General features: G+C 55.2%; 1 protein-coding gene across 7 annotated transcripts in view; it reads right to left on the minus strand.

Annotated features, from left to right (window-relative positions):
* Nucleotides 1-26398, minus strand: part of TNS3 (tensin 3) — a 167371-nt gene that overhangs the window by 65884 nt on the left and 75089 nt on the right. For all 7 annotated transcript variants that reach the window (XM_019731607.3, XM_088797632.1, XM_019731611.3 and 4 more), the window contains 9 exons: nt 20257-20309; nt 19078-19249; nt 17270-17320; nt 15450-15572; nt 11228-11292; nt 9086-9169; nt 7581-7693; nt 7179-7239; nt 6424-6499 (listed from right to left, as the gene is read on the minus strand). In XM_019731607.3, coding sequence (XP_019587166.3) covers nt 6424-6499; nt 7179-7239; nt 7581-7693; nt 9086-9169; nt 11228-11292; nt 15450-15572; nt 17270-17320; nt 19078-19249; nt 20257-20309 — 798 coding nt within the window. The remainder of the gene's footprint in view (nt 1-6423; nt 6500-7178; nt 7240-7580; nt 7694-9085; nt 9170-11227; nt 11293-15449; nt 15573-17269; nt 17321-19077; nt 19250-20256; nt 20310-26398) is intronic.

A 26398-nucleotide genomic window follows, 5' to 3' on the forward strand; every position in this document is an offset into this window, starting at 1 on the left:
GAGTGTCCCCAGTTCCTGCTCCCGCCTCAGCCTTGTCCAAAGCAGCTCCTACTCAGACCGACCTTCCCCTAAATCCTCTAAGCTTCTGTGGGGAACATAGTTCACAAGAAATGCAGGACCCTCTACACACACCCAACTGGAAAAGGGAGTCACCCATTTCACCCGACGTTGCTAGTGGCCCAGTGGCTGTCTAGATGGCCCTCTTCAGAGAAAGCGCCCCCCCACACACACACACACACATACACACTTGAAGGTCTAGAGAGTGGCTAGCCCCGGTCGTCAGGGTGCCGCCTCACGCAAGCCAGCAGTAGCCATGATGTCACCAGAGCTGGAAATGACTCCAGAGGGTGTCGGTACTGAAATTCATTTCCAAACCCACTGAAGACTCACTCGCCACTGGCGGTCCATGACAACACATGAAGTCCCCTGTGCTAAGGCCACAGGACAGAGACCCAGCCATGTTGGGGAGACTCACGGGACAGTAAGGGGTTGGGTTCTGACGCATACAGAGAAGGGCAGCAAATACCTGGGCGAGGGTGGGGGACCCAGGAAGGTCCCAGTACAGCAGAGCGAGGAGGGCACCGTGAGCCCGCTGCCTCCCCTGACCTTGCACAAACACCGGGCAAGAACTGACTACAGGGCTCTCTATGCAAAGGCTCCTTGAGGATGCAGCCCCTCTGTTCAGAAGTCGGGCTGAGCCCTGAACCACAGACACAAATCGCAGTGGCCACAGGGTCTGCAGAGCAGAGGCAGCAAGACCAGGCACGTGGACGGGCGTGTCCGTGAGGCCCTGGACCCCTGCCAGGCTCCCGCCCACATGCATTCCTGGCCGGGTTACATAACGATAACAGCAGCATTCACCAGCACCTTCCTGGGTGGGACTCGGGACTCTGACCTCCAGCCTGAGCACGCCCAGAGCCGGGCGGGCCCCTGTAGTGGGGGCGCGTGGGGAGGGCTGTTCAAACAGTGGCCACTGTCAGCTTTGCCTCACCAGTAACAGTGCCACCACCAGCTCGCAAGTCAAAGCAGTGACAATAGCAGTCCACTCTCCCAAGTAGTTTTCCCAACCCCGTCAAGTAGACAGCCTGACTCCCTGTACGAGGTCGGACAGTTAAGTTCTCGAACTCACCCTACAAAAAGTGCTACATGCCTCATTGCAGAATATCACTAATGTCACCTTCAAAGCACTCCCCTTGGGAAGCTATGCACCGACGCCAGCGCCTAGTCCACCCTTGAGAGCAATTTTGGAACTCTTTTTCTGGAATAGCCATCAGAGCTGTCATCATATTACCCTTGATGTCCTGAATGTCATCACAATGTCTTCCTTTCAATATTTCCTTTATCTTTGGGTAAAGAAAGAAGTCATTGGGGGCCAGATTAGGTGAGTAGGGAGAGTGTTCCAATACAGTTATTTGTTTACTGACTAAAAACCCCCTCACAGACAGTGCCGTGTGAGCTGGTGCATTGTCCTGATGCAAGAGCCATGAATTGTTGGCAAAAAGCTCAGGTCGTCTAACTTGTTCACACAGCCTTTTCAGCACTTCCAAATAGTAAACTTGGTTAACTGTTTGTGCAGTTGGTACAAATTCATAATGAATAATTCCTCTGATATAAAAAAAGGTTAGCAACATTGTTGCAACAAGTTCACGAACTTAATTGTCAGACCTAAACTGGACCCACGGAATCCCTCATGAGGAAACAGGCAAATTTATCTGCACGCAAGACTGACACCAAAACCACACAGAGGAAAAATCAAGGAGGACGAGATGCCGTCTCACGGGAGGGCGACCAAGGATGAACGGCAGCCTGGCAGCGACCTTCTATCTCCCCGAGCACAGAGGTGGCTGGGCAGAGAGGCCGTGAGACGGCAGCTGTCGGGAGCGAAGCTGTAAGTGTCCTGTGCACTCAGGGTCCCTTCTGAGTCCCGACTGTTGCCAGACTCTCAGTGTGGAACAAAGTGCTGACTATGTGACCCTTCACAGAAAAGGCCCCAAACCTCACGCCCCACCTGCCACTTTCCCAACTTGAGAAACGCCCAGTGGTTTGCAGAGGTACACCGAGCAGTGCCCCCCACAACATGGGGCCCGGCCAGCACGGCCGTGCACGTGTGTCCTGCAGGTCGGGGGGGACAGGCTGGAGACGAGGGACTGTGCACCTGTCCTGCCTCTGAGCCAGCAAACAGGCCGAGCAGCACAGTGGGGGAGGGCATGGCCGCCTTGTCCAGGGACGCTGTGCCAACATGGAGGGACACGCTGGTCTTTGTCCTGCCGTGTTGTCCCCTGAAGTCATGCTCAGGAGCCGCAGCCTGGGACTTCGAGCTGCAGCACTCTGTGGACCCCATCGGTCACGACCGGCGTCAGCGTCACCCTGGCGGTGCCTAGGCTCCGCGGACCCTGGGACGGGCCTGTCTCGCCAGCCTGTGCACCTGCAGCTCCCTCCTGAGTGCGTGCAGACCCCACGTCCCCGGGCCCCACAGTCTCCCACCTGCTCTAGTCATACAACCCCCCGCTCAGAACCCCTGGCAGCTGGGTCTGCGTGTGATTTACCTTCACGGCCACTGCCCTGCCTGGCGCAGCAGCCGCTGTGTGGACGGATCAATGAGTGAGGGAATGAGTGAGGGAATGAATGAGGGAATGAATGAATGAGGGAATGAATGAATGAGGGAATGAATGAATGAGGGAATGAATGAATGAGGGAATGAATGAATGAATGCTGGAGACAAATCACGGCCACTGGTACTGGGTGACCAGTGGCACCTGATTTCACTAATCTTGCTAGATGGGCTTCATTTGATGAACACAGGGGTTATGGGCTGAACTGTGTCCCCAAAAGTTCCTATGTAGGGGTGCTAACCCTACTATCTCAGGACGTGACTGTACTTAGAGGTGGGGTCTTAAAAAAGGTGAGGAAGGGGACATGAGGTCCTAGGGGCAGCCCTGATCCAACGTGACTGGTGTCCTTGACAGAAGGACATGAGGACACAGACGTGCACAGAGGGACGACCACATGAGAACACGGGGAGCAGATGCCATCTCACACCCCGGAGCGGCCTCGGGAGGGACCAGCCTGCGACGCCCCCATCTCGGATGACCCGCTTCCAGCACCGGGAGAGATGAATGTCTGCTGGTTAAGGCCCAGCCTGTGGTACTTTGTGCTACAACAGCCATGGGACAAGAGGTTGCAACTATTTTTAGGATTCTTAGAGACGAGTAAGTGAACTAAACCTCTTAGTAACTCTTTTCTGTGATGGAAAAATTCCCCTTCTCAGCTGTAACTCACGTCCCCTCCTCCCACCTGATAACATTGCAGGAAGTCAGTGGAGAACACAAAAATGCGTTGTCAACACAGGAAGTACAAACCTGGAGGCGATACAGCCCTAAGACCACTGTCGGCAATGCACGCGGGCAGGAGAGCTGTTTGGTCACAGTGACAGCTCCCATGGAAGGGTCTGGGCATCCTATTTGCTGGCATTTCTAATGGGAACCAAAACTCAGACAGGAGCTCCATGACATGAAATGTTCACCCCAAATTTCCCCCCAGCTACAGCCACAGAGGCCTGAATGCCGGAAGGTTCCCTCAGCTGCAGCAGTCTTCACACACCTTCGCTATCCCTGCAATGTGACAGGCCTGGAATACACATGGCTGTGCGTGGCCCTCGGCTCCCCCACTGGGCTGTCACCACTCACCCAGCAGCAGGCTCGCGGGCCGCTGTCAGTGGAGACCCTGCTCGGCCAGCACTGGTGTGTGGCCCTGCCCAGGGACTGTCACCTCAGCCACAGGGCCTGAAGTGTAAGTTGGGGACAATGCTGACACACTGGGCACCGTGCCTGCCTCATCAGCTCGTGGCAAGGTGCTGACAAGCAGGTGACCGCTCTGCAGAGGCTACAAGTACATGGCCGTGCTGCAGGCTGGCAGGCCGCTGAGACGACACATCGCCGACATGCATGAGGGAGGGAGTGGCCAGTCATGGCAGCACAGACACCCCTGGTGACTTCGGGCCATGTTCAGAATATGACAGATAACAGTGTCCCCACGGTAAATGACTGAGGGGAGGGAAGGAGGGGGTCGTATGTGACATAAGGGAGCTTGGATTTCCTCCCTCCCCCGGGGGAGGACACAGGCTGAACGGATGGGAGCCTGTGTCACACGGCGTGGAGCACGGCTAGGAACACACAGCAGCAGCCCTGGGAGGAGGGAAGGCTCGCGTGTCTGTCACCGGGTTCAGATGCAGAATTCATGAGATAATGAAGACTTAGCTCACATTTGGAGTCTGGGGTGTGGGGTGGGGTCTAGAAACCAGCACGATGGATGCCAGTGGGCTGGGGACACCAAGCTGTGAGCCTGGGGCCCGAGGGCTGGTGGCAGAAGCGAGCAGAGGCAGGGGACCAAGAGCCCAGGGCACAGCAGCTCAGGACGGCCCCCGGGTGGCGAGGCTTGGGGACGACTAGGAGAGCAGGGGCTTCGAGCCGGCAGCTGGGGCCCAGGAAGCAGCAGAGGGAGTGACGGCCATGCCACGGACACGGCTGAAATGCCACGGTCTGGGCCGTGCAGGGATGAGGGATGGGGGGGGGCGGCAGGGAAGCAGGAGAACACACTGCTTTGCCCAAGGATGGGAGCCCCCGCGCTGAGCCCCACTCTGAAAGCCCCACGCCTGCCCATCTTGTCAGCCTCCTCCTGGGGCTGCTGCACCCCACCTGCCTGTTCCCCCCTGACTGTGGGGTCTCCTCTCCCTGGACGTCCCTTCGGCCGGCCATGCTACACAGAGACGCAAGGCCTATGGCCCGGCCAGGACACCGTGAGCTGCCCAGTGCTGCCAGAGGTCCCGACGGCCCGAGACATTCAGCCCCCAGGCCCGTCTGGAGGGCGACGGCAGGCGCACCCCGAACGCCTCCGTCTGCGGCTCATGCTTCTGGACGTCTTGCTCAACACTAAGCAGGCTGGCGAGTGTCAGCTAGAAATGACATTTTCTGGGAGGAGCCAAGTGACCACCCGTTCGGACTTCCTGCCGCAGCAAAGCGGGTGCAGGGGCGTCTGATGCCACAGCCAGTCCCTGTGTGGCCTCTGGATCAAATGCTCTCGTGCAAACAGCTTTCTAGTGGCTCAGGCTACTGAAGTGGTCATCTGTCATCTGCGGACAATGCAGGCAGCAGCGCCCATCCCTACGGGACCCTGCCTCCCGCTGGAGTAGCAAACGGCCTCACTGAGCTCCCGCGTGCCCAGGGCTGGCTGGTGGCACTGCCACACAGGAACCAAGTCCAAGCACGTCAGTCAGGCAGCACCTCCTCCGCCTGCCCCACCCCATTCCAGGACCTGCCTCCCAGCTATTCAGCCAAACCTCGACCCCTACCTACCCAGTCTCCTCCCAGTGACCCCAGGCCACCTGCTTAGACCACATTCCAGCTGAGCAGCACCTGTGACGTTTACTCAGCCCCCATTCTCAGGCTGCCTACAGGTGGGACAACTGAGAGGTGGGGGGTGGGGCCTGCCCAGTCTTCTTCCAGAGCTGGAGGCGGTGGCCAGGGAGTGAGTGTGCCCAGGGGTAAGTATGCTCACGGTGTGAATGTGTTCAAGGTGTGAGTGTGCCCAAGATGTGTGTCCAGGGAGTGAGTGTGCCCAGGGAGTGAGTGTGCCCAGGGGTGTGTCCAGGGTACGGGTGTGCCCAGAGGTGAGTGTGCCCAGGGTGTGTGTCCAGGATATGGGTGTGCCCAGGGGTGTGTGTCTTCCTGAACCCCACCAACCTGATTTGAAAAGATCCGGGTGGGGCCAGGTGGGAGTTCACCAACCACTAAGGAAGAGTTTTAAACCCAAATTTTTAGGGAAAGCTAACAAGAACCTTCAAAAACCCTGAATGAACCATTTATAATAAAACAAAAAGCCAACTCTTGAACCATGTTCCTTTCTTGTCACAGCGTATCGTCCTAGGCCACGCGGAGACCCCATGGAGGCTATGCTACACAGAAGTGTCCCCGAGAATTACTTTAAATGTATGAAATGTGCTGTATTCAAGGCACATAAAAGGCAGACCTGGAACAGCTCGTGCCACTCGGGAACCAGCACACCACAAGTGAAACGCACCGCCAGCTGTGCTGTTGCCCGCAAATAAACACCTTATTACACCCACCCTTCCCTGGAGGTTCCAACACGTCTGGGTCAGACATGGCCGGCAGGGAACGTGACCCCTCGGAAGCACTGTGGCTGAGTCAGGACTTTGACTGCAGGTGCATGTCAAGGGCTCCAAGGATTTGTTCTGTCCCTTTCATTAAAACACTCACAGGATTAATTAATCAACTGCCTAAGGTAAAAGCTGTTTTTCACCCTTCGTGCAGGTGTGGGGGCAGGAGGGCTCGATTGTTTGAAGACAACAGTCTTCCCCTTTAGGGTGATGATGGGCGAGCAGGGCCACGGGGCCAAGGGAGCACTCACCATGACGTCCCCTTTCAGGAGCTGGGCAGGCGCGATGGCGATGGCGATCTGGCTGGGGTTCTCTGGGCCCACGTTGCTTTGGAACAAACGAGAAGGGAGTCACTGTGCCGCCTCATGATTTAACGGGAAGAACACTTTGAGAAAACAAAGCCCACAGCTGACAACTCAGAAATCACACAAAATATCCCATGCGGCCAGGAATCTAAGTCCTGAGAATGAGTCCAAAAGGGGCAGAAAGCTGCCAGGCCAGGGACATGGGGTCGGGGACCCCACGTTCACCCCAGGGCATGTGCCTGGGGCCATGTGGCATGGGGTGCACACAACTGCCAAAGCATCGCCCCTGTGTGGGTCCCCCGTGAGTCCAGAAACACGAAAGCAGCTTGTTTTGCCTGATGACACAGTGGTGAGAACATTTTTCACCTTTACCCATTTTCCATTAATGTTCATAAAATGCTTATCCCAACACACAAAAAGCCCAGCAATTTGTACAAATTCTGAGGATGTGTGCCTGCCCTTTGTCTGAAATGCAAAGGGGAAGAAAGGCTCACAGTAATGGCCCAGTCACAGGACTCTGATTCACTTGCAGGACAGCATGCTTTGTGGAGCGGGTGCCCCTCGCCCGTGCTGAGTGGGGGAGGGGCACCAGCCACCAGAGGAGCCCCGCCCACCTCTCTGCTTTGCCCCGCCCACCTCTCTGCTTTGCCCCGCCCCTGCAGGGCGCCAGCGGGCCCATTTCCCGCACGCAGCACACTTACTAGATCCCCGACGTGTACACGGGCCGCATGGCCTGGTAGACCTTCAGGAAGGGCCGGCACACTGAAAGGGAGGCGGGACCCTCGGTGAGCGGAAGGGCAGCGTTTGGCAAACAGGGACAAAGGTGCCCTGAGGCGACGAGCCCACGGGCCGCCTGCCACGTTGGGGAAGCAGGGCTGGAGTGGAGGGCAGTGTGAGGAGCACCGGGGCTCCTGGGGACAGGCCCTGCTCCCCTCACTGGCCGCCTGTCCTTCCCTGACAAGCCAGTTGGCCCTGCCACACACGGATGGCTTTGTCCAGTCAGTGACCAGGAGGGCACAGATCTCAGGACGGACGGGAGCCCTGCTTGTGCAGGGGCAGGACCAGCCGGCAAGTCCAGACCCCTCCGTGCGGGCGGCACTCACCTCCGCCCGTGTCGAAGTTGGGGGTGCCGTGCAGGATGACGAAATGCAGGAACAGGGGCGAGGCGTTCATCTTCACCGTCCCCGACAGGAGCCCGCTGAGAAACTGGACGTACCTGCAAAGCAAGGCCGGCTTAGCGTCCCCAGGATGCGCCGCCAGTGGTCCCGGAGCCCAAGTGGGGCCCGAGGGAGGCAGGGACACCCGCTGCTTCTCCTGGGGTCTCCACACCCAAGTCTCGAGCCCACGTCCCCGAGAGCCACTGTCGCGGTGCGACCCCAAAGACATCCGGCGAGCCCCTCTGAGCGCCGCCAGCCCCGTGTGCTGTGCGGCCCCACGTCTGACTGGCCGCGCGCGTCTGTGTCGCCTGCGCAGAGCCAGGGACGGGCAGTCACCGAGCCTCCCGGCTGCCATGGCACCAGGCCCTCCACGCCAGCGGGGCTGCCCAGTCTACCACCCAGGGGCAGCGGTCCCCTCTCCGCCCCGCCCGCCAGGACCGCGCGGCCCAGCAGGCTCGGCCTCGCGTAGGTTTCATGCCTGCAGTTCACACACTCTGGTCCATCACTGCCGCTGAACGTGCACACACAACACGGACATGTCCGGTAAATGCTAAACACAAAGTTTAAAACCCTGTGATAGTCGGTGCTCCTTGGAAAATGTTAGAGATAAACATCTGCTTCAGCTTAGGTTCCTTTCACAGTGTCTCCACTGTCCTGGTGACAGAAAAGGACCCAGAGCGGCGGAGGCCACAGCCAGGGCCTGGCCACCAGAGGGCGCCGCACACCCCGTTTAATTCTGGTGTGTGGGTGTGGGTGTGTGAGTGAGTGTGTGTGTGTGTGTGTGTGTGTGTGTGTGAGAGAGAGAGAGAGAGAGAGAGTGTGTGTGTGTGTGTGTGTGTGTGTGTGTGTGTGTGTGGCAGGACACCCGGTGACCTGTCCAAGCACTTGATCAGCTAAGTGAGGCACACTGCAGGTTTCTGGGTTCTCAGCTCTGTGGCTCCCAGAAAGGAGGAGTGAAGGATATTAGGGGGCCCCCGAGTTATCCCCTGCTCTGGACAGCAGCTCCTTCCCCTCCAGTGTGGGAGGCCCTGGTCGCCTCAGCTGGCTGTCCGGCTTGTGTAGCCTGTGGGCACCTGGCCGTTTGTTCAGGCGTGTGCAGCAGCCACTGAGCAAGGGGCCCTTTGCTCTCAACGTCGTGGGCCCAGTAAGCACACGGACCAGTTTCCGTCTCACATTTTCATGCACATGGAGAGTCCTGCCACCCCTGGTTGAGAGCAGCATGAGGAGGCTGATGGCAGCCAAGCCCTCATCACACAGCTTGGGCAGTGCGTGGTGACCACAGATACGCCTGGCTGCAATGTCACTGGTCACCGCAGGGGGCTCCCCACTCTCCACACGTGGGGGCTCCTAGCACATCTCCTGTTCCTGGCTGGCCAGGGGCCTCTTGTGTCTGTACATTTCTAAATGTGAGCTGTCATGCGCCTTTCCACGGCGGCCCGGGACGTACGTACCGTTTCTGGGAAGGCTGCATTAAAGCTGACACTTTGTCATCATAATACTTCTTCATTGCGAATCTGTCGAGGGCCTGGTCAGCGCTGGGGAAGCAGAGAGAGCTTGTTAACACCGTGGACGCCGAGTGTGGCTGGTGGCAGGGGACAAGTGCAGGGGCTACTCTGGGCCACCGGCGCCCATTCGGACGGAGCTCAACACGCTGCACTGCACACCCACCTACGTCTTCTTAACCCCAGTCCCTGCAGACATATGCTCAGCCCAAAGTGGCAGCCAGGTCACAGGGCCTACGTCCTGTTGGAAACAGCAGCCCCAGTCCCAGGTGGTGGCACTGAGCTGTGCCACACACACAGCGCCCAGGACAGTCACTGCCAGCCCCACCCCCTAAACGTCCCATGGCACACGGCTCCAATCAAGGGAGGTGGCTTTCAGTGGGCTCTATACAAGACCAGAGGGCAGACCCAAGCGTCGGTGTCACAGGGTACCAGGCACCCCACCAAGCATTTGGGACCCACAGGGGACAGCCTGAGTGCTGCCTCAGGGAGTCACATCTATGCACAGGTTCAAGAGGCATCACTGCGGCTGGTGGGGAGGAGAGCTGACGGAGGCCACGGCTGCATAACTATGTTTCTGAAGTGACTACCACCGGCTTTCCACCCTGTCTGACACTGAACTCTGGCTGCACAAGCCCACAGGTGTTCCATGTCCACCTTTCATGTTTAGCATTCCTGTGTCTGGAATTCACCGGTTCTGTTAAATGCTATAATGCATTTGGCCGACGCTTATGCCCAGTATCTGACGTCACGAGGATGAGAGGCATTACCACTGCTCTACCTTCCCGAATGCTTATCTTTACGATGCTGGCCTGGGAATATTCTTCCTACTTCACGCCTTGAGATTTCTGTTCGGATCTGGAGCACAGTTTGCAACAAAGGCCTGAAAACTGTCTGCCCTGTGATTACCTCTGGGAATGACACCTGAGGAACAGTAGCAGAAATGATCACAGGTGTACACGAGTCTGTGATCAGAGCTGCTTTCGCAGATAGAATCAGCACAAGAAACTAAAATTCTCAAGCCAAACTGGAGGCAACCTGGATAGCCAACATCACCAAATGCTGAAATATGTCATCTATTCATCGACCGAGCGAGAGCTGTGCAGCCACTTAAACAACATCACGGAAGACGTTCAGGAAAGAGTCCTAATTCAGAAAAGCAGGTCACAAAAGCACTGTGGTGTCTGTCACCTCACGTCCCTAAAAAGTACCCACTCCTATTGCTCCTATGGCAGGAGCAGCATCAACAGCAGCTGATACTCGAGTACTGGGGCTAAGTGCCTTCCGTGCAATGACACAGGGAAGTGTCACAAGAGCTCGTGAGGCATACCTGTCACCCCGCTTCACAAGGAAGGACCGTGAGGCTCAGAGGTGCATGTAAACTGCCTGACATACAGAGGAAATATGGACTGACTACTAGGGAAAGCAGCTTTTAGAAGCGGCTCAGTGATGGGCCTTCCATGAATAAAGCTCTCAGTCTGTTTCTAGCTGCCGGGACACCCACAGTGCACAGGACGCTGGTCTAGACAGAGCTGCGTTGTTGCGGGCAGGGACGCAGAAATGTGAGGGGCCCTGTCGAGAATCGCCAGGGAAGCCTGGTCTCCGCCCAGACGCCTTTGCTGCACTGAGGGACTCATGTGAGCACGGTCTGCACAGACACAAATGCTCATTATCACCAAGAAGGGGTCTGATTTTCACCGGGGGGTTGGGTTTCCTCCCTGGCAGGCCCAAGCTCCCCAATTTGTTTGCAGAGAAAACATTCGGAAAGTCAAATTTCATCCCTGCTGCTAGAAAGGAACGGTTTATCGGCCAGTATGAACAGGCTTGTGTTTCCTCAGTGGGGCAGCTCGCTGCACAAAGTGGCCATTGAAACATGAGGGCGATGGTAGACGCCAGAGGACGTTCTGACAACCAGGCTGGTCCAGGCTTCCTGCCCACGGGCACACTGTCAATACCACCCAGCCTCAGTTTCCTTCTGCAAAGCGGGAGCCACGACAGCTGCCTCCTCATGACTGCAAAGGCCTGAGGGACAAAAGGAAACCAAGCGGAGCGCTTCTCTCCGCCCAGAGCAGCACAGACACCTCCTCCTACCTGGCCGAGACGTTGGTGAAGTGCATATAGGATGATACGACCACGCCGATGCGTCCCTTTCCGCCCTGTGGAAGACAAAGGAGGACTTAGTTTTCTCTCGAGCCCATGGCAGAGATGGAGTTACAACAGGAACAGTTACTTGTCACAGGATGACAAAGAGCTCACTTGGAGGGAGACAGCATTCCCCTCTCTGGTCGCTGTTTTGGGGACAGCAGCACCCAGGGCAACAGGGTGCCCACAGCAGGAGCGGGTGCTGTCGGGGTGTCTGTGCCAACCCCCAGAGCAAATCTGCACAGGGGCAGCCAGCCACTTCAGCAATTCCCAGTGAGGCCGGAAAAACTGGGCCGGGACAAAGGCAAGTAGCACGACTCCATGACCCAGGCGACAGGGACCTGGAAGCTCCCTGCACAGGATGAGGGTTTTGAGGCTGCACACACAGCTTGGACAAGTCCAGATCGGTAGGACAGCACATTCCAGTGAGCTGGCCACACCACAATGTCACTGGCACAGCCTCCCCAGCCATGCCTGGTCACATACACAGGAGACCACTGTCGAAAACTGCATGGCTCAATCCATAACCACACGCCTGTATATTCCAGACTTGGCGGCCTGGCTGGAACCACCGGCCAACATACCAACAGGAAGAGACGTCTGGAAGTACCACAGCTACGTGTCAGGCCACCCTCACCCAGAACCATGGACTGCCACCCTCTACAACATGCCGCCATGACCCAGGACAGCAGTAGGCAAGCCACTTGTGCCCACAACCTGGGTCCTCACAACCTGTGAGCTAAGAGTTGTTTTGTTTTTAAACAATTGAAGAAAAATCAAAAGAATAATATCTCATGACACACGAGAACTATATGAACTGGAAATGTCAGTATCCATAAATAAAGTGTGACTGGAACACGACCACACCCGTGTAGGTACATCAATGGCTATTTCCACACAGCAACAGCAAGTTGTAGTAGTTACAGCTAATCAGTGAGAAACCATTAGCCCAAAGTAATGTTAGACCAAACAGAGTTCAGATATTTATAGAACATTCCATCCAAAAGCAACAGAAAACACATTCCTCAAGGGTACATGGAACATTTTTTCAAGATAGATCACATGTTAAGCCACAAGACAAGTCTTAATAAATTTAAGATTGAAATCATATCAACCATCTTTTCTGACCACAACATGACACTAGAAATTAATTACAAGAAAACTGTAAAATTCACAATTATGTGGAAATTAAACAACATGCTACTGAATAGCCAATGGGTCAAAGAAAAACTAAAAAGAGAAACCAAAAAAAAATACCTTGAGACAAATGAAAATGGAAATATACCAGAATTTGTGGGATGCAACAAAAATAGTTCTAAGAGGAATGTTCAGAGCGATAAATGCTTACCTCCAGAAACAAACAAAATCCCAAATAAACAATCTAACTTTATGCCTCAAGGAACTAGAAAAAGAAGAACAAACAAAGTCCAAAGTTAGTAGAGGAAGGAAATGACAAATATTTAAAGAAGAAATAAATGTAATACAAACTTAAAAGACAATAGAGAAGGTCAAAGAAACTACGATCTGGTTCTCTGAAAAGATGAACTTGACAAACCCTTAGCTAGACTCAACAAGAAAAAAGACAGAGAACTCAAATAAATAAAATCAGAAATGAAAGAGGAGGTGTTACAACTGATGTCCCAGAAATACACTGGATTATAAGTGAGTACGATGAACAATTATACACCAACAAATTGGACAACCTAGGATAAATGGATAAATTCCTAGAAACATACAACCTACCAAGAATCTGATGAAACAGAAAATCTGAGCCGACCACTTACTAGTAAGGAGATCGAGTCAGTAATCAAAAATCTCACAACAATGAAAAGCCCAGGACCAGACTGCTTCACTGGTGAATTCCACCAAACATGCAAAGAAAAATCCTCCAACTTGTCCAAAAATTAGAAGAAGAGGGAACACTTCCAAACTCATTATACGAGGTTAGCATTACCTTGATAACAAAACGAGACAAGCTTGCCACAAAAAAAAAAAAAAAAGAAAAAGAAAAGAAAAAGAAATTACAGGCCAATATCCTTGAAGCGCATAGTTGTAAAAATCCTCAACAAAATACAAAAAAAACAAAAACAAAAAACAACAACAAATTCCACGAAACATTAAAAGGGTAACATACCAGGATCAAGTAGGACTTACTCCAGTGATGCAAGGATGGTTCAACATCCACAAGTCAATCAACGTGATACACCACATGAGCAAAATGAAGGGTAAAAATCATACGGTCATATCAACAGATGCAGAAAAAGCATTTGACAAAATTCAGCATCCATTTATGATAAAAGCTCTCAGCACAGTGGGTACAAAAGGAATGCACCTCAACATAATAAAGGCCATATTTGACAAACCCTCAGCTAAAATCACCCTCAATGGGGAAAAGCTGAAAGCCTTTCCTCTCAGATCAGGAACAAGGTAAGGACGCCCACTCTCACCACTTTTATTAAACACAGCACTGGAGTCCTCGCCAAAGAAATGAAGCAAGAAAAGAAATAACAGGCATCCAAATCGGAAAGGAAGAAGTAAAACTGTGTCTATTTGCAGAGGACATGATATTATGTAGAAAAACCCTAAAGACTCCATCAAAAAAACTGTTAGAACTAATAAATGAATTCAGTAAAAGTTGCATTAAATCATATAATCAATACAGAAAAATCTCTTGTATTTTCTACACTAAGGCCAACTATTAGAAAGAGAAATTAAGAAAAAAATCCCATTTACAATGTATCAAAAAAATCTAGGAATAAATTTAACCAGAGGAGATGAAAGATCTACATATTAAAAACTATAAGACAATAAAGAAATAAGTTGAAGAAGACACAAATAAATGGAAAGATAGTCCATGATCACAGATTGCAAGAATTAGTATTATTAAAATGTCCCGTACTACCCAAAGCAATCTACAGATTCAGTGCAATCCCTATCAAAATTCCAGTGGCATTTTTTAAAGAAAAATAATTATAAAATTTGCATGGAATCACAAAAAAACCCTGAATAGCCAAAGTGATCTTCAGAAAGAATAAAGTTGAAGGCAATATGCTCCCGATTTTAAACTATATTACAGAGCTACAGTCATTAAGACAACATGGCACTGGCATAAAAACAGACACATAGATCAATGGAAGAAAATAGAGAGTCCAGAATTAAACCCACACATATATGGTCAATTAATTTATGACATAGGAGCCAAGAACACATAATGGAGAAAGAACAGGTTTTTCAATAAATGGTGTTGGGAAAATTGGATAGATACACATTAAAGAATAAAAGCAGACACCATCTTACACCATGCAAACAAATTAACCCAAAATGGACCAAAGGCTTGAATGTAAGACCTGAAACCATAAAACTCCTAGAAGAAAACATAGGGGAATGGTGGGAATGTGGGTGGGATTGAGAGCCCGGGTAGGGAACGCTGCTCAGAAAGGCTATGACAGAACCTCAGGCAACGACGACCATCAGTATTATCTGCACGATGTCAAAACCGTCCGTCCAAGCCTCATGGAAAATATGAATTTGTTTTAATTGAGAATATTTTTTTTAAAAGAGCCTCTCTGTCTGTTTTTCTAAGTTTGCACCAAAAAAAAAATTTGGAGAGAAGCTCCTAATGTCACTGAAAAGGCCCCGGTTAGCGGAAACAATCTGGTAAGAGAAAGGAGTGCCTGGCTGTCGGCGGGAGAACGTATTCAAGTCAGGTGTGGGCAAAGGTGAGAAACAGAGAAGTTAACGTCATCTGAGCGCCCCGTGGGTTTGTCCTCGGGGGCGAGTGGTCACCACATGGCCTGAGTTGGCCGCCTGAACCATGGGCAGCCAACTCTTACATCCGCTGTGTGGGAACAGACCCCAGCGCCCTGGGAAGTGCCCGCAGTCACTGACCACTCGGGCGGCACGAAGCCCGACGCCACGTACCCTAACAGTGCCCTTCTCTTGAAAGGGGGCTTTCCTTGAGAAACAGAAATGCACACAGTGAAATGTTTCACTCCCACGGTGGCCTTCATGAGTTTCAAAATGCCCAGCAGCACGTCAGGAGCCTCTGTCCTGAAAACTCTGAAGGCCATCTCGTGCAGCAGGGGGAATGGCTCTGCCCAGGACAAGTACGGAGCCCTGACCCCCACCCCGCAAGCCGCTGGGCCCTGGCAGTGCCGGGAAGGACGCTCACCCTGCAGTGGATGACGACCACGTGCTGGGGGTCGCTGTGCAGCCAGGACTCCTGCGCCTTGCAGATGGTGCACACCTTGTCCAGGGGTGGCGCGTGCAGCTCGGGCCAGCCCACGTCCAGAATCTGCAACGACAGAGCAGCCTCAGCTCCCGCCTCTGGGCCCTTGGAGGCCACGTCCATGCTGTTTGTTTTACCAGCATTTTCCACTCAAGGGCACAGAACCAGCCATGTGCTGCTTTTCAAACCCTCAGTGGGAACTGCGACCAGGAAAGAAAAAGCAAGGGATTAAGTTGCCCCATGAGACATCGGTTCCTGGGTCTTATCTGCTCTTCCAAGCTGGAATGATGATTCTAGAAAGGGCTCCCAGGAGCCGCTAATGGTGCAAAGCTGGGGGGGAGGGGGACCGGCAGGATCTGAGATGGGAGTTCTTGGCTGAGCCGCTGCTCAGATTCCTCCGCTCCGAATACAATCGAGCTTGGGAGACTGCAGTGAGCCAGTCCCAGGACCCCGGGGATAACATCTCAGACGGAAGCCCAAGGCACCTGCTGGGGACACAGGTACTCCCCAAGAGGGGACAAATGTGCCCCAAGGCAGGAAAGGCCTCTGCAGCACTCTGGCACCAGAGCCACCGCCTTGGGAACCTGCAGCTGGGCCCTGGGTCCCTCCTTTCCTGTTCCTTCCTTCAGTGGGGGAGGGGAGGCAGAGCTCTGCCTTATCATGGAAGCAATAGAAATAGTGCAAACTGATGGAAAAATCCAGAAAACGGCCAGGAAGCAGGAAGCCACACAACTGCTCAGAAGTGACAGCTCTGACATTTCGGGGAATCCCTTAGACCTCTACACAAATGTGACAGAGTGGAGATGGTGAGGCATAAGCCCCATGCTCCGCCTTTGTCACCTCGCACCCAGCCTGCCAATTCACCATCTCCCTATCTTTGTTATTCTAATGGCCGCAAAATATCCCAACATATGAAACACATATATCATATATACCATAACTGACACTTCATCTTAAAAGTTTCCCCTTAAATCTTTGCTGTTAAAAGAAGTGTGGATGGAGCGGGGGTGGGGGAGTGTGACTGCACAGAGGTGGCAGAAGGGACACCCTTGCGGTAGCAACGTCCTGTGTGAATGGCAGGGGGATGACACAGGTCTGCACAGGATGAGACAGCAGAGAAACACACACTCACACGTGCACAACATACGCCTGCACACACTCACGTGGGCACACTCATACATGCACACACGTGCACACCCACGCACACACCCACGTGCACACTCGTGCACGCACACACTCACACGTGCTCTCACACACACATACTCCTATGTGCACACTCACATGTGCACACACGTGCACATGCATGCACAAGCACATGCACACTCATGAACACACACGTGTACACACATGCCCACACATGTGCACACACACGTGCACACACTCATGTGTGCACACACAACCACACGTGCACACACACATGCTGCCTGTAAACCCAGTGGGGGCTGAACGCAGTCTGTGGATTGTACCAACGTCAAAGCACTGGCTTTCACATTCTACGGGCACTGATGTATCGTGCTGCTGGTGGTGGCGACAGGACCAGAGCCACATGGGATCTCTCCGTGTTGTTTCTGTAATTTCTTCTGTGTGTATAATTATCTCAAATTTTAAAAAATTTTAATTGAAAAAAGTAGCCCATGGATACAAACGGTTCCTAATAATCCTTATCAAGTCAAGTCCCACAAACACTTGAAACAATTTTGCACAGCAGGGTAAGCCTCACTGACATTTTACACACTCAGGATACAAAGGACAAAGGGCCATACCTTTGGGTTCAGCTTTGTGAGGTCGTATCTCTTTTCTGAAAGGTTTAATACCTACGAAGAAAAGATAAGAAGCTATTGGACAAATCACTGTCTTGGGGAATCCAAGGAAAAAACACAATTTCACTTTTACATGCAGTTTACCTTCGACAATTATAAAAGATTGAAATGTACACATATGTCATTGTCACAGAACACAAAAGAAACAAAATAAAGCCAGTGTACTACAAGGATAGCCCGCAGAATCCCATGGGACTGGCCTCGGGAGGAAGAGGACACAGCCTGAGGAGGGCGGCCCTGCTGCGGCATGAGGCCAGGCCTGCGAGGAGCGGACGCCAGCATTCGGGACCAGCGGGAACCGGGCGTGCCCTCACGGAGAGGCAGGGCTGTTGGGGGAAGCTGACCACGTGTCCAGCAGAGGACAATGTTGGAACAACACGGGGCCTGGGAAATGCGTTTCCGTCTGTGTCACTTCTGAGAGTGGACATCCAGAATGTCCAGGAGAGCCGAGAGGAGGGCTGGTCCTGGAAGCGGGGGGCCTGTCTGCTGGGTGGGGGCTGCCTTAGGCACGGCCTGGACGCTCGCTGTTTGCTCCGTGGAACAGACTGCCTCCCGGACCCTGGGACATGGGCCCCATTAGAATGACACGGCCTGACAAAGCGTGTCCCACTGGACGGCCTGGGCCATGGTCTGCGGGTCCCAGAGCTGTTCTGTGTCCACGTCCAGCTGTCAGGACACCACCGGGACGTATGTGGGGAGAGATGGGCTCACCGGGCTCTCAACTTGGCTCTTACAGGCACCCACAGTGTCTTCCCTCAGAGTTCTCAAAGAGGTCCTGGTCCCCACAAAGGCAGGGACCCCACCCCAGCCATTTGGCAGGGGTGCTCTGACCCAGCGAGGCCCCACCCGAGGTGAAGGGAGGGACTCCCAGATCCCATCCCTGTCGCCCAGGCCATGGGCCTTCCTGAGGCGGAGGGGGCGTCCTGCCCTCCATCTGGGCATGTGCCAGGAGGAGGCCTACGGTCTCCGAGAGGAAGGAAAACATCCCGGAGAGGCTGAGGCGGGCGTGACGGTCCCAGGGACCTGCACTCGGCTCTCCCTGCCTGGAGCCAGGCGGTGCTGAGGACGGGCATCGGGAGACAGCAGCAGGTCTTTGGGGACCAGGAGCCAGGGGAGCACTAACTGTTCCGAGTCAGAGGGTCCACTCCCGGCTGCCCTCCCTCTGGGGCCCTGTCCCAGCTACTCTGTGATCTGAGGGGCCTCAGGGATGACAATCACGGCAGATAAAAAGGCCTCCCGGGTGGGGCAGAGGCTGTGGGTAGATTTCACTCAGGAGTAATGGCACCTGGGACAGAGCAGCAGGGCCACGCTATGTGGTGGGCGGGGGAGGCACGTCGAGACAGAACCGGGAGACACTGGGGACCCTCCCCCTCTAACCTGGGCTCCAGGTGCACGTGTGGCTCCAACCACATGTCCTGGCTTCCAGACACCCGCCCTCGTCCTCCTGGTCACTTCAGGAGGAAGGACTGCCCCACTGAGCCTGTGCTGGGTGCTGGGACAGCCATCCCTCCCCCTGGTGTCCCCTCAGTGCACACGGGGCAGCGGCTGGCAGCTGGGGACTGTGGACATGGGACCCTCCACAGCACTGAGGGGACGGCAGGAGGGACAAACACTCCCCCAGCAGCTGCTCCTCAGAACCAGGAACCGACCTCCGCCCCCCCCCCCCCGCAGCTCACGGGTCCCCAAGATGCTGGCGCACCCTTCCCGTCTCAGCAACTCAGCGTCCACCCTGCCCCCAGCCGTTTGCTCACCAGGTAGTTGTCCCCATGCTTGGATCTCAGCATGCGTGTCACTTCCTGCAGGCTGTGCAGGTAGGAGTCCTCCGAGCAGCCTGCGGGGAACGACACGGCGATGATCCGCTCGGTGATGTAGGTGAGCTCCAGCTCGCGGCCGTCCTCCATGCTGGGGCCGCGCAGCGCCGGCCTAGGAGAGAGCGGCGTGTCTGCAGGGCGGCCACACACGGGCCTCAGGAACCTGGGGATGCGTACTGGGTTTTTACCGTCCCCTCATCCTAAGTGTGCTGTCACCACAGGATGGCACCATCTAAACGCCCTTAACGGTCACAACTGGGGACTACAAGCCACGAGCAACGAATAACCAGGAGACAGGTGTGTGGCCCGAGGACCTGCAGAGGGAGCAGGGCTCGGACACCAGGGCCTTGCTCTGGTGTCAGGTCAGCTCTGGGCAGCTGAGAAGTGCCCGGGGCGGGGTGGTGGGAGCAGAAGCTAAGGCTGGGAGGGGCCTGCAAGGCCGTCTCAGGCAGCATCGGGGGCAGTGGGGGCCCGCATCCCAGGGAGGAGGCCGCTGAACCTGCAGAGGGGAGGACCTGAGACAGACCCCAGCGGCTGCAAACTGAAGGGCACTTCCCCTTGGGGGAGGGCCGGCTGGTGACTGGGAGACACACTGTGTGCGGGCTCTGCCCAGACTGCACCTGGGGTAGCCCAGGGCGTGCGGCACAAGGCACAGGTGTCAGGTACTTTTTCCTCCACCTCACGCACCAGACATGGATGCGTAAGAGTGGTGATTCCTTTTAAAAATCAAGTCAAAATTCTGTGAATACTGATCTAAAAATACACAATGTGCCTCTAGAGCAATCACGGACCATCCACGTGCCGTGGGCTGTGCCGTTCCTCGGAGGCACAGACAGAGCTCGTTCCCCCGAGAGGCTCCAGCGTGGGACCTCCCCAAGCCACACCCCCCACGACCAGGCCCCGGCTCTGTAATTATTTACTGAGAGCCAATCGCACGTTTCCGGATGGAGCTTCTCATGCCAGGACGTCTCACCCAGAAACAGAGAGGTAACACGATGTGCATGCAGCGCCTTTGGACATTTATTTTTTAAATCAGAAAAGAAATGAAGATTACGGCAGAATAAACTGCACCACGCCCAAGCCTCCTCTGAGGTCTGACCCAAGGCCGGGGACACTCACCTGGATGATCTGTCACAGCAGAGAGAAGCGGACGCTGAGGCGCCTCCCGGAGCCTGCAAATGACAAGACACGTGTCACTCTGCAGTCACCCGCCCTGCCAGTCCCCACGTCACAAACTCCAGAGGATGGAGACCGACAGCTGTTCCGTGGTTTGATCATAAATGGACAGTCACACCCTATAGCTGTTAGCTCATCTTATCACCGGGAGGGTGCCCAGCCCTCGGACTGCGGAGTCCAGGTGGCACAATCCCATGAACCAAGAGTGGACAGGCTCCATGTGGGGCAGGGAGACAACCCCCAGGCTTGTGCCTCATGCAGCAGGTGCTCTACCAACACGGGCAGCTGTTGCCATCGGTACTGTTAGATCTACTTGAAAAACCAATTACAACGCTGAGAGAGGTCTATTATCTACTCCTGTTTCCAAAGCCAACCCAACAGGAAGAAAAGCTGCAGGTTCTCATTCCGTCAGAGTTTGCATAGCCTTCTGTGTGTGCACACGTGTGTGCGTGTGATACACTAAGGCTGTATATACGTTATTTCAGGAGATGCCCCCAGCATCCCAGGTGGGAAATATGTCCGTGGGGAAACTGAGGCTCAGAGAGGTTCAGGGAGCTATCAGGACGGCAGGGGCAGGGGGACGGGATGGCCCCACAGCTCCCCCAAACGCCCTTCCTCCCCAGACCCTGCTGTGTGGACCAGCGCGGGCCAGCACACACCCCCAGGCGGGTGACACTGGGTGACGTGTGCATCAGGACACCCTGAGCCTGCCTCGGTGGACAGAGCCCCCTTCTCAGACTGGACCTGACACCTGACTGCACCTGGTGACCCCCTCGGGCTCCGGGCTCACCTTGGCTCCCACAGAAGGGACAGCAAATGACGACCAGGACTATTTGGGGATTAGCAAGACAGACGTTTCCCTGAAATCTCAGCACCACGATGCCTCAGCCAACTCCAAGTCACAGGGTCGTGGCCTCACCCTCAAACAAGGCAGGACCTGGACCACACGTTCCTCCCCGGAGACCGTGTCGGGCGCTCACCCTGGGGCGTCACACTGGCCGAGACACTTGTCTCTAGCTTGTCTTGTCCTCTCACAGGTGTGTGGGCACTGACTGAGATGGCGCCATCAGCGGTCAGAGCCCTGCTCAGCCAGCATAGGATGGGCTTGCAGACTGGGCAGACCTGGGCCAGGGGCAGCCGTGCAGCCCAGGGCTCCCACGTCCGAGACTAGCCTCCCTGCAGCCACAGGCCGGGGGCTCACAGACTCGGTGGCTCTTTCCAAAGCCTTAACGGCTCAGGCTGGACGAACGCCGAGCCGTGAGATGGTTGTTTGCCTGTTAGAACGGCAAAGACTGAAACGTACAAAAGAGCTTTTTTAAAGTATTGGTGAAATGTAGACTGATTCAACATTGTAGCGGTCAGCTCATCAGTTTGTAGGAAAAGCAGTAACGGAAGTGACGCACATGACGTAGCAACATAAGGATGTGTCCTCGGAACGACCAGAAGGTGCCAAACCTGTACGTGCAAGACAGCGGCCCAAGGGCTCAGCCACGTGCAGGTGAGGTGTCCACAGGAAGCTGAGTGGCTGTGCACATGGAGACGGACTTGTGGGCAGGAGACACGCGTGACGTGGGACAGCAGACACCCCCCAGGTCCCGACGACCACGGTGCTGCTCCACCTCACGTGATGCGTGTATGACACACATACGCACATAGCAGGTTAACGGTCTGGCCAGACTGCAGGCTGATCGGACCATTCTTTGTTTCTGGAATGTTCTATTCCATTTTGTTTCTTCTGTGTGATTTTTCCCTTTCCACTTAGAACATAGTTTATCCTGTAACTGGAGGGAGAGGGCGTCCTGCCTCCTGGGTCAGCTCAGATGGACTCTCAGCTCCCGGGGTGGCAGCCAGGCCTCCCCCCCACCCTGCAGAAGGGCCCTTCCTGCCACCGAACTCAGTGGCCCTCCTGGACGGCAGGCAGCGAGGGAGCCACCAAGGGTGGACACTGAGCACTGGGGACAGGAATGTTTCTGGCCCCTACAAGCGCTGACCAGTCACCATGCAGGGCCTGAGAGTGGCCCACAGCCTCGCCGTGGCCACGTCCCTGCCACTGGGGCCACCTGACCACCATGTCGGTGAGGCCACCCAGTCCGCCCTCCCTCCTAGTGGCCACATCTCCCTTAGGACTCGATAACCGGTCACAACACATCCTCAAAACCTTGCCGTGAAGGCTGGCCCTGCGGCTTTTCAGCTGACCGGGTGAGCCCAGCCACCACTGTGCTTGAGAACCACGGCCCGTGGGGGGGGGGGGGGGGGGCGCTGTCTACTGCCTTTCAGTTCCCCCCCTTCACAATTTCATGCCTGTATCATACAAGAACGCACACACTGTGTTAGCAACTACATACATAATTCATGAGGTATTAAAGCTCACGACATAATTTATAAAGAACGTGACACTGTGTTCCATCACACTACACTTACAACTGAACACAAGTAGGTCTGAGCCACAAGAGACGTGTGATCAAAGCTGTCTGCAGATCAGCGCCCTCAACGACGACCCAGCACAGACGGAGCTGGTTCCGGTCTCATGTCTGTGCATTTCTACCGACAGGCGGCATACTCCGCTCCCCTAGGTGTGTAAACGCTCGGTGGTGAAAGAGCAGGGCAGCACATGCCGACGCCAAGGCAGGGAAGCGTTGGGGGTCCTGCAGCCAAGCCCTCCTGCTGATGTCCACGCACTGTTGTGACCAGGCCAAGCTGCCTGCGACGGGCACCCCAGGAATGTGCACTGTGGCCCACAGGGGGGTCCCCATCGCCTCTCTGGATGTGACACACAGAGGCTGAGTTTCGAGGAGCCAGCAGGGCCTCTTCCAAAAGCCTCATCTTTCCACACCCTCTGCTCTCCTGGCTTCCAGGTCCACAGGGACTGTTTTACATTTGCTCTGTAATTTCCCCCCAGAATTAGCACAGGGGCACGTGACACTTCCTGATCCAGAGGGCACAGCCCTGGGCAGCTTCTGGGCCCTGGGCAAGGCTGGCCTCCAGGAGGGTAGAGAGGCTGCACCGAAAGGGACAGCCCTCCCCCTGTAGCAGCTTCACCGAGGGGCCTAACCAACTCTCACCCCAAAAGGTCCTGGGCTCCATCACTCTTTGCACGGATGGATGTAAGAGAGACACAGAGATGATAGATAGATAGATAGACAGACAGAGAGATACATAGACATGGAAATAGACAGACGATAGATACATAGTTACATAGACAGGTACACAGATACGTGGATAGATGACATAAAGAGTCATAGGTATGTACGTAGATAAATATAGATAATTAAACAAACGCATACACACACAAAGCTATAATGAGCAGGCCCGGCCTCTGCCTGCCCTCCCATCATTTCTCCATTTCACCTGCAGGGTCAGACTGAAGTGCTGTGCACTGATTTGGAACAATCAGACACGATCCATTCCTGTAAGTTTGTCAATAAAGAGCGAGCTCCTTGAAGCAGATCCTGTATGCATTCCAGCCCTGCCTTCCACCCCCATTACCTAACCAGTGCTGGGGCTGGAACCGCCACACACCGCCTGCCCGCCCCACTGAGGGCAGGGAGGTGGGCTGAGGCCCTGGGAGAGGCATTACGTGCACGTGGATGGAGCCTGCCTCGGGGGAGCTCAGAGGTGCCGAGGCCTGGGACGGGCCATCTGCAGCTGGGGAAACATGGAGGGGACCAGTGTGGCCAGAACACATGAGAGAAGGGGAAGAGACAGGAGGGAGGGTCCTCAGGATGAATAAGGGAGGCCCTCCCCCCAGTCCAAGGGCCCCCAAGAGGCTGCAGAGAAAGCCCTGGCCGCCGACCTTCGCCCTCCTGCCACTCACCCCTACAGGCCGCAGGGGGGCTGGGCCTGGGTCCATCTGATCACGCACGCTGCAGGGCTCAGGACGGAAGGCACCCTCTGTGTGCCTTTACTCGGGGTACAGAATACGCCTACGTTTGGGGTCCAAAAGCCAGAGCCCTCCTTATACATCACAGCACGTTCCATGACTCAAGAATGATGGAGAAACCATCGTAGTTTATGGAAGACGCTCCCTAACTCACGAGACTGCATCCCGAGCTGGTACAAGAAGTTTAAGAAAATCTCTGATTCTGGGCCCTGGGACCCTAGATGTGTGCTGCAAAGCCCTTTTCTCCCACCTCCTCGGAAGGCCTCGTGCTGTGGGCTCAGGACAACAGCTGTCCTGAAGGACGGACACCGGCGTCCCAGGAGACAGCAGTGCCGGTGTCCTGTGTCCTGTCCTGGTGTCTGGAACCATGCAACCCCGTCTCTCTGCCCGGCCCAGCCTCCTTCCCCTCAGCACTTTGCACGCTCTTATCACCACCTGCAACTTCTAAAGGCGCTAAAAAAAGAAGCGAAAGGGACGCTGCCCAGGCACTGTGCTGATGGTTAACCTGGGCAGGTGAACACAGACCCACACAGCGCAGGCCACACTTCTGCTGAGCAGTCCAGCTGCCCGGCCCAGGGCTGATCTGGCTGCTCCAGGCCGTCCTGGCTCCCGATGGGACCCAGTCAGCAGAGGCCTTCGAACAGAATGACAGCTGTGGCTCCAGCGCTTAGAAGGCGGCTGGTCCTGGAGTCCACGTGTCCCCAGGTCAGAAGCAGAGGGTGTGTTCACTCCCCTAGATAAAGAACCAGGTGAGCTGCCCAGAAGTGCTTGTGACTCAATGTATGCTTGAAATTATTTCTTTAGTTAATGGGTTATTTTTTTATTTGCAACAGACACAGCAACAGCAATTTTGGAGCCATGGGATGTAAGCCCAGGTGGCCATCTTTCCAGCGAGGACAGTGAGCCCCTGAGGTTTACCTGCTGACACAACATGCTTTTATTAACAGTGACAGAACCCCTAGTGCTGCCCATGGGGTGGGGGTGGGGGAGGCTGGCTGGATGGCATGGGGCCAAGCCATCGTTTAGGGAGGAGAAACTGGCCCAGATTTTGACAAAGAGCCTGGCGCCTCTTTAGATTGTCTGGTCCACACTCAGGCTCGGCCACTCCACACCCTGTGGGCCTCGTCTTTCCAGGCCAGGACCACAGACCCTGTGTCACCTGGGGTTACAGACCACACAGGGCAGGCAGGGAGGGCCAGCTGTTCATGCGGAGATTCTGCAGCGTCCTGTCGGGTAGGCAGCATGTCACCCCACACAGCACGCCCTGTCCCACAGCATCCTGTCGGGTAGGCAGCATGGCACCCCACACAGCACGCCCTGTCCCACAGCGTCCCGTGATGCAGCTCGTCACCTTACAGGGACCCGTCCTACCACGGGCCAGCCCACAGCACCCTGTCCCACAGGCACCATTTGCCAAGACCACTGGGCAGCTCGAGAGCACTTGGGACACTGGGCCCAGCATCTCTGAAGGAAATACTTTCCCAACATCGACTACGCCGTTTCAGAGAGGCAGGCGCTCTGCCGAGTTGGGGACCGAATGACATGCAGCCAGGATGCTCTCCCGGCAGCACCAGCCCCACCCCTTCAGAGGACGGCCTCTCTGTAAGTCTGACTAGTGAGAACTCTGCGCATGCCAGCTGTGGGGCCTCAGCTCCTCGTCCATGAAATGGGCTAGGAAGGTGGCAGCCTTCTCTGCGAGGTCATCGGGTCAGAGCAGGGAGGCCTGTCAGGGAACAGGACTCACACGTGAAAAATGCCTCGTGTCGACAGCGACACTCTCAGGGAGCTCCGGGAGCAGGAGGTGGGCCACGGGAAGTGAGGACGGAGGAGGGAGTGCCTCACGAGGTCACTCAGTGGGCAGTGTCACGTCCGCAGGGGACAGAGGGCTGCTTCATCCAGAAGACACAACAGCAACGAGCCCCCACCCCTGACACACACACACAGTGGGCCTGGCACAGCTGTGCGTCCTGCAGGCAGAAGGCAGTCGGGCAGGGGGCTGGCCGGGCCCATGCGGCCCTGGGAGAGCCGGCCCCTGCCCCACAGCGCACCTTCACTCTCCAGCCCTGCCTCTCAGCCCTCCTTTCAGTTCCCCCAACACAGTCCACTCCCTCCTGCCCCGGGGCCTTTGCACAGGCCACACAGGGCCCCCCACTTGTGCAAGCCTCACCTGTTGGCTCTTACTGACCCTAGACCTCCCAGTTCAGA

The sequence above is a fragment of the Rhinolophus sinicus genome, chromosome 4 (genome assembly GCF_057876585.1).
Source record: "Rhinolophus sinicus isolate RSI-liver-muscle chromosome 4, RSI-T2T, whole genome shotgun sequence".
Taxonomy (NCBI): domain Eukaryota; kingdom Metazoa; phylum Chordata; class Mammalia; order Chiroptera; family Rhinolophidae; genus Rhinolophus; species Rhinolophus sinicus.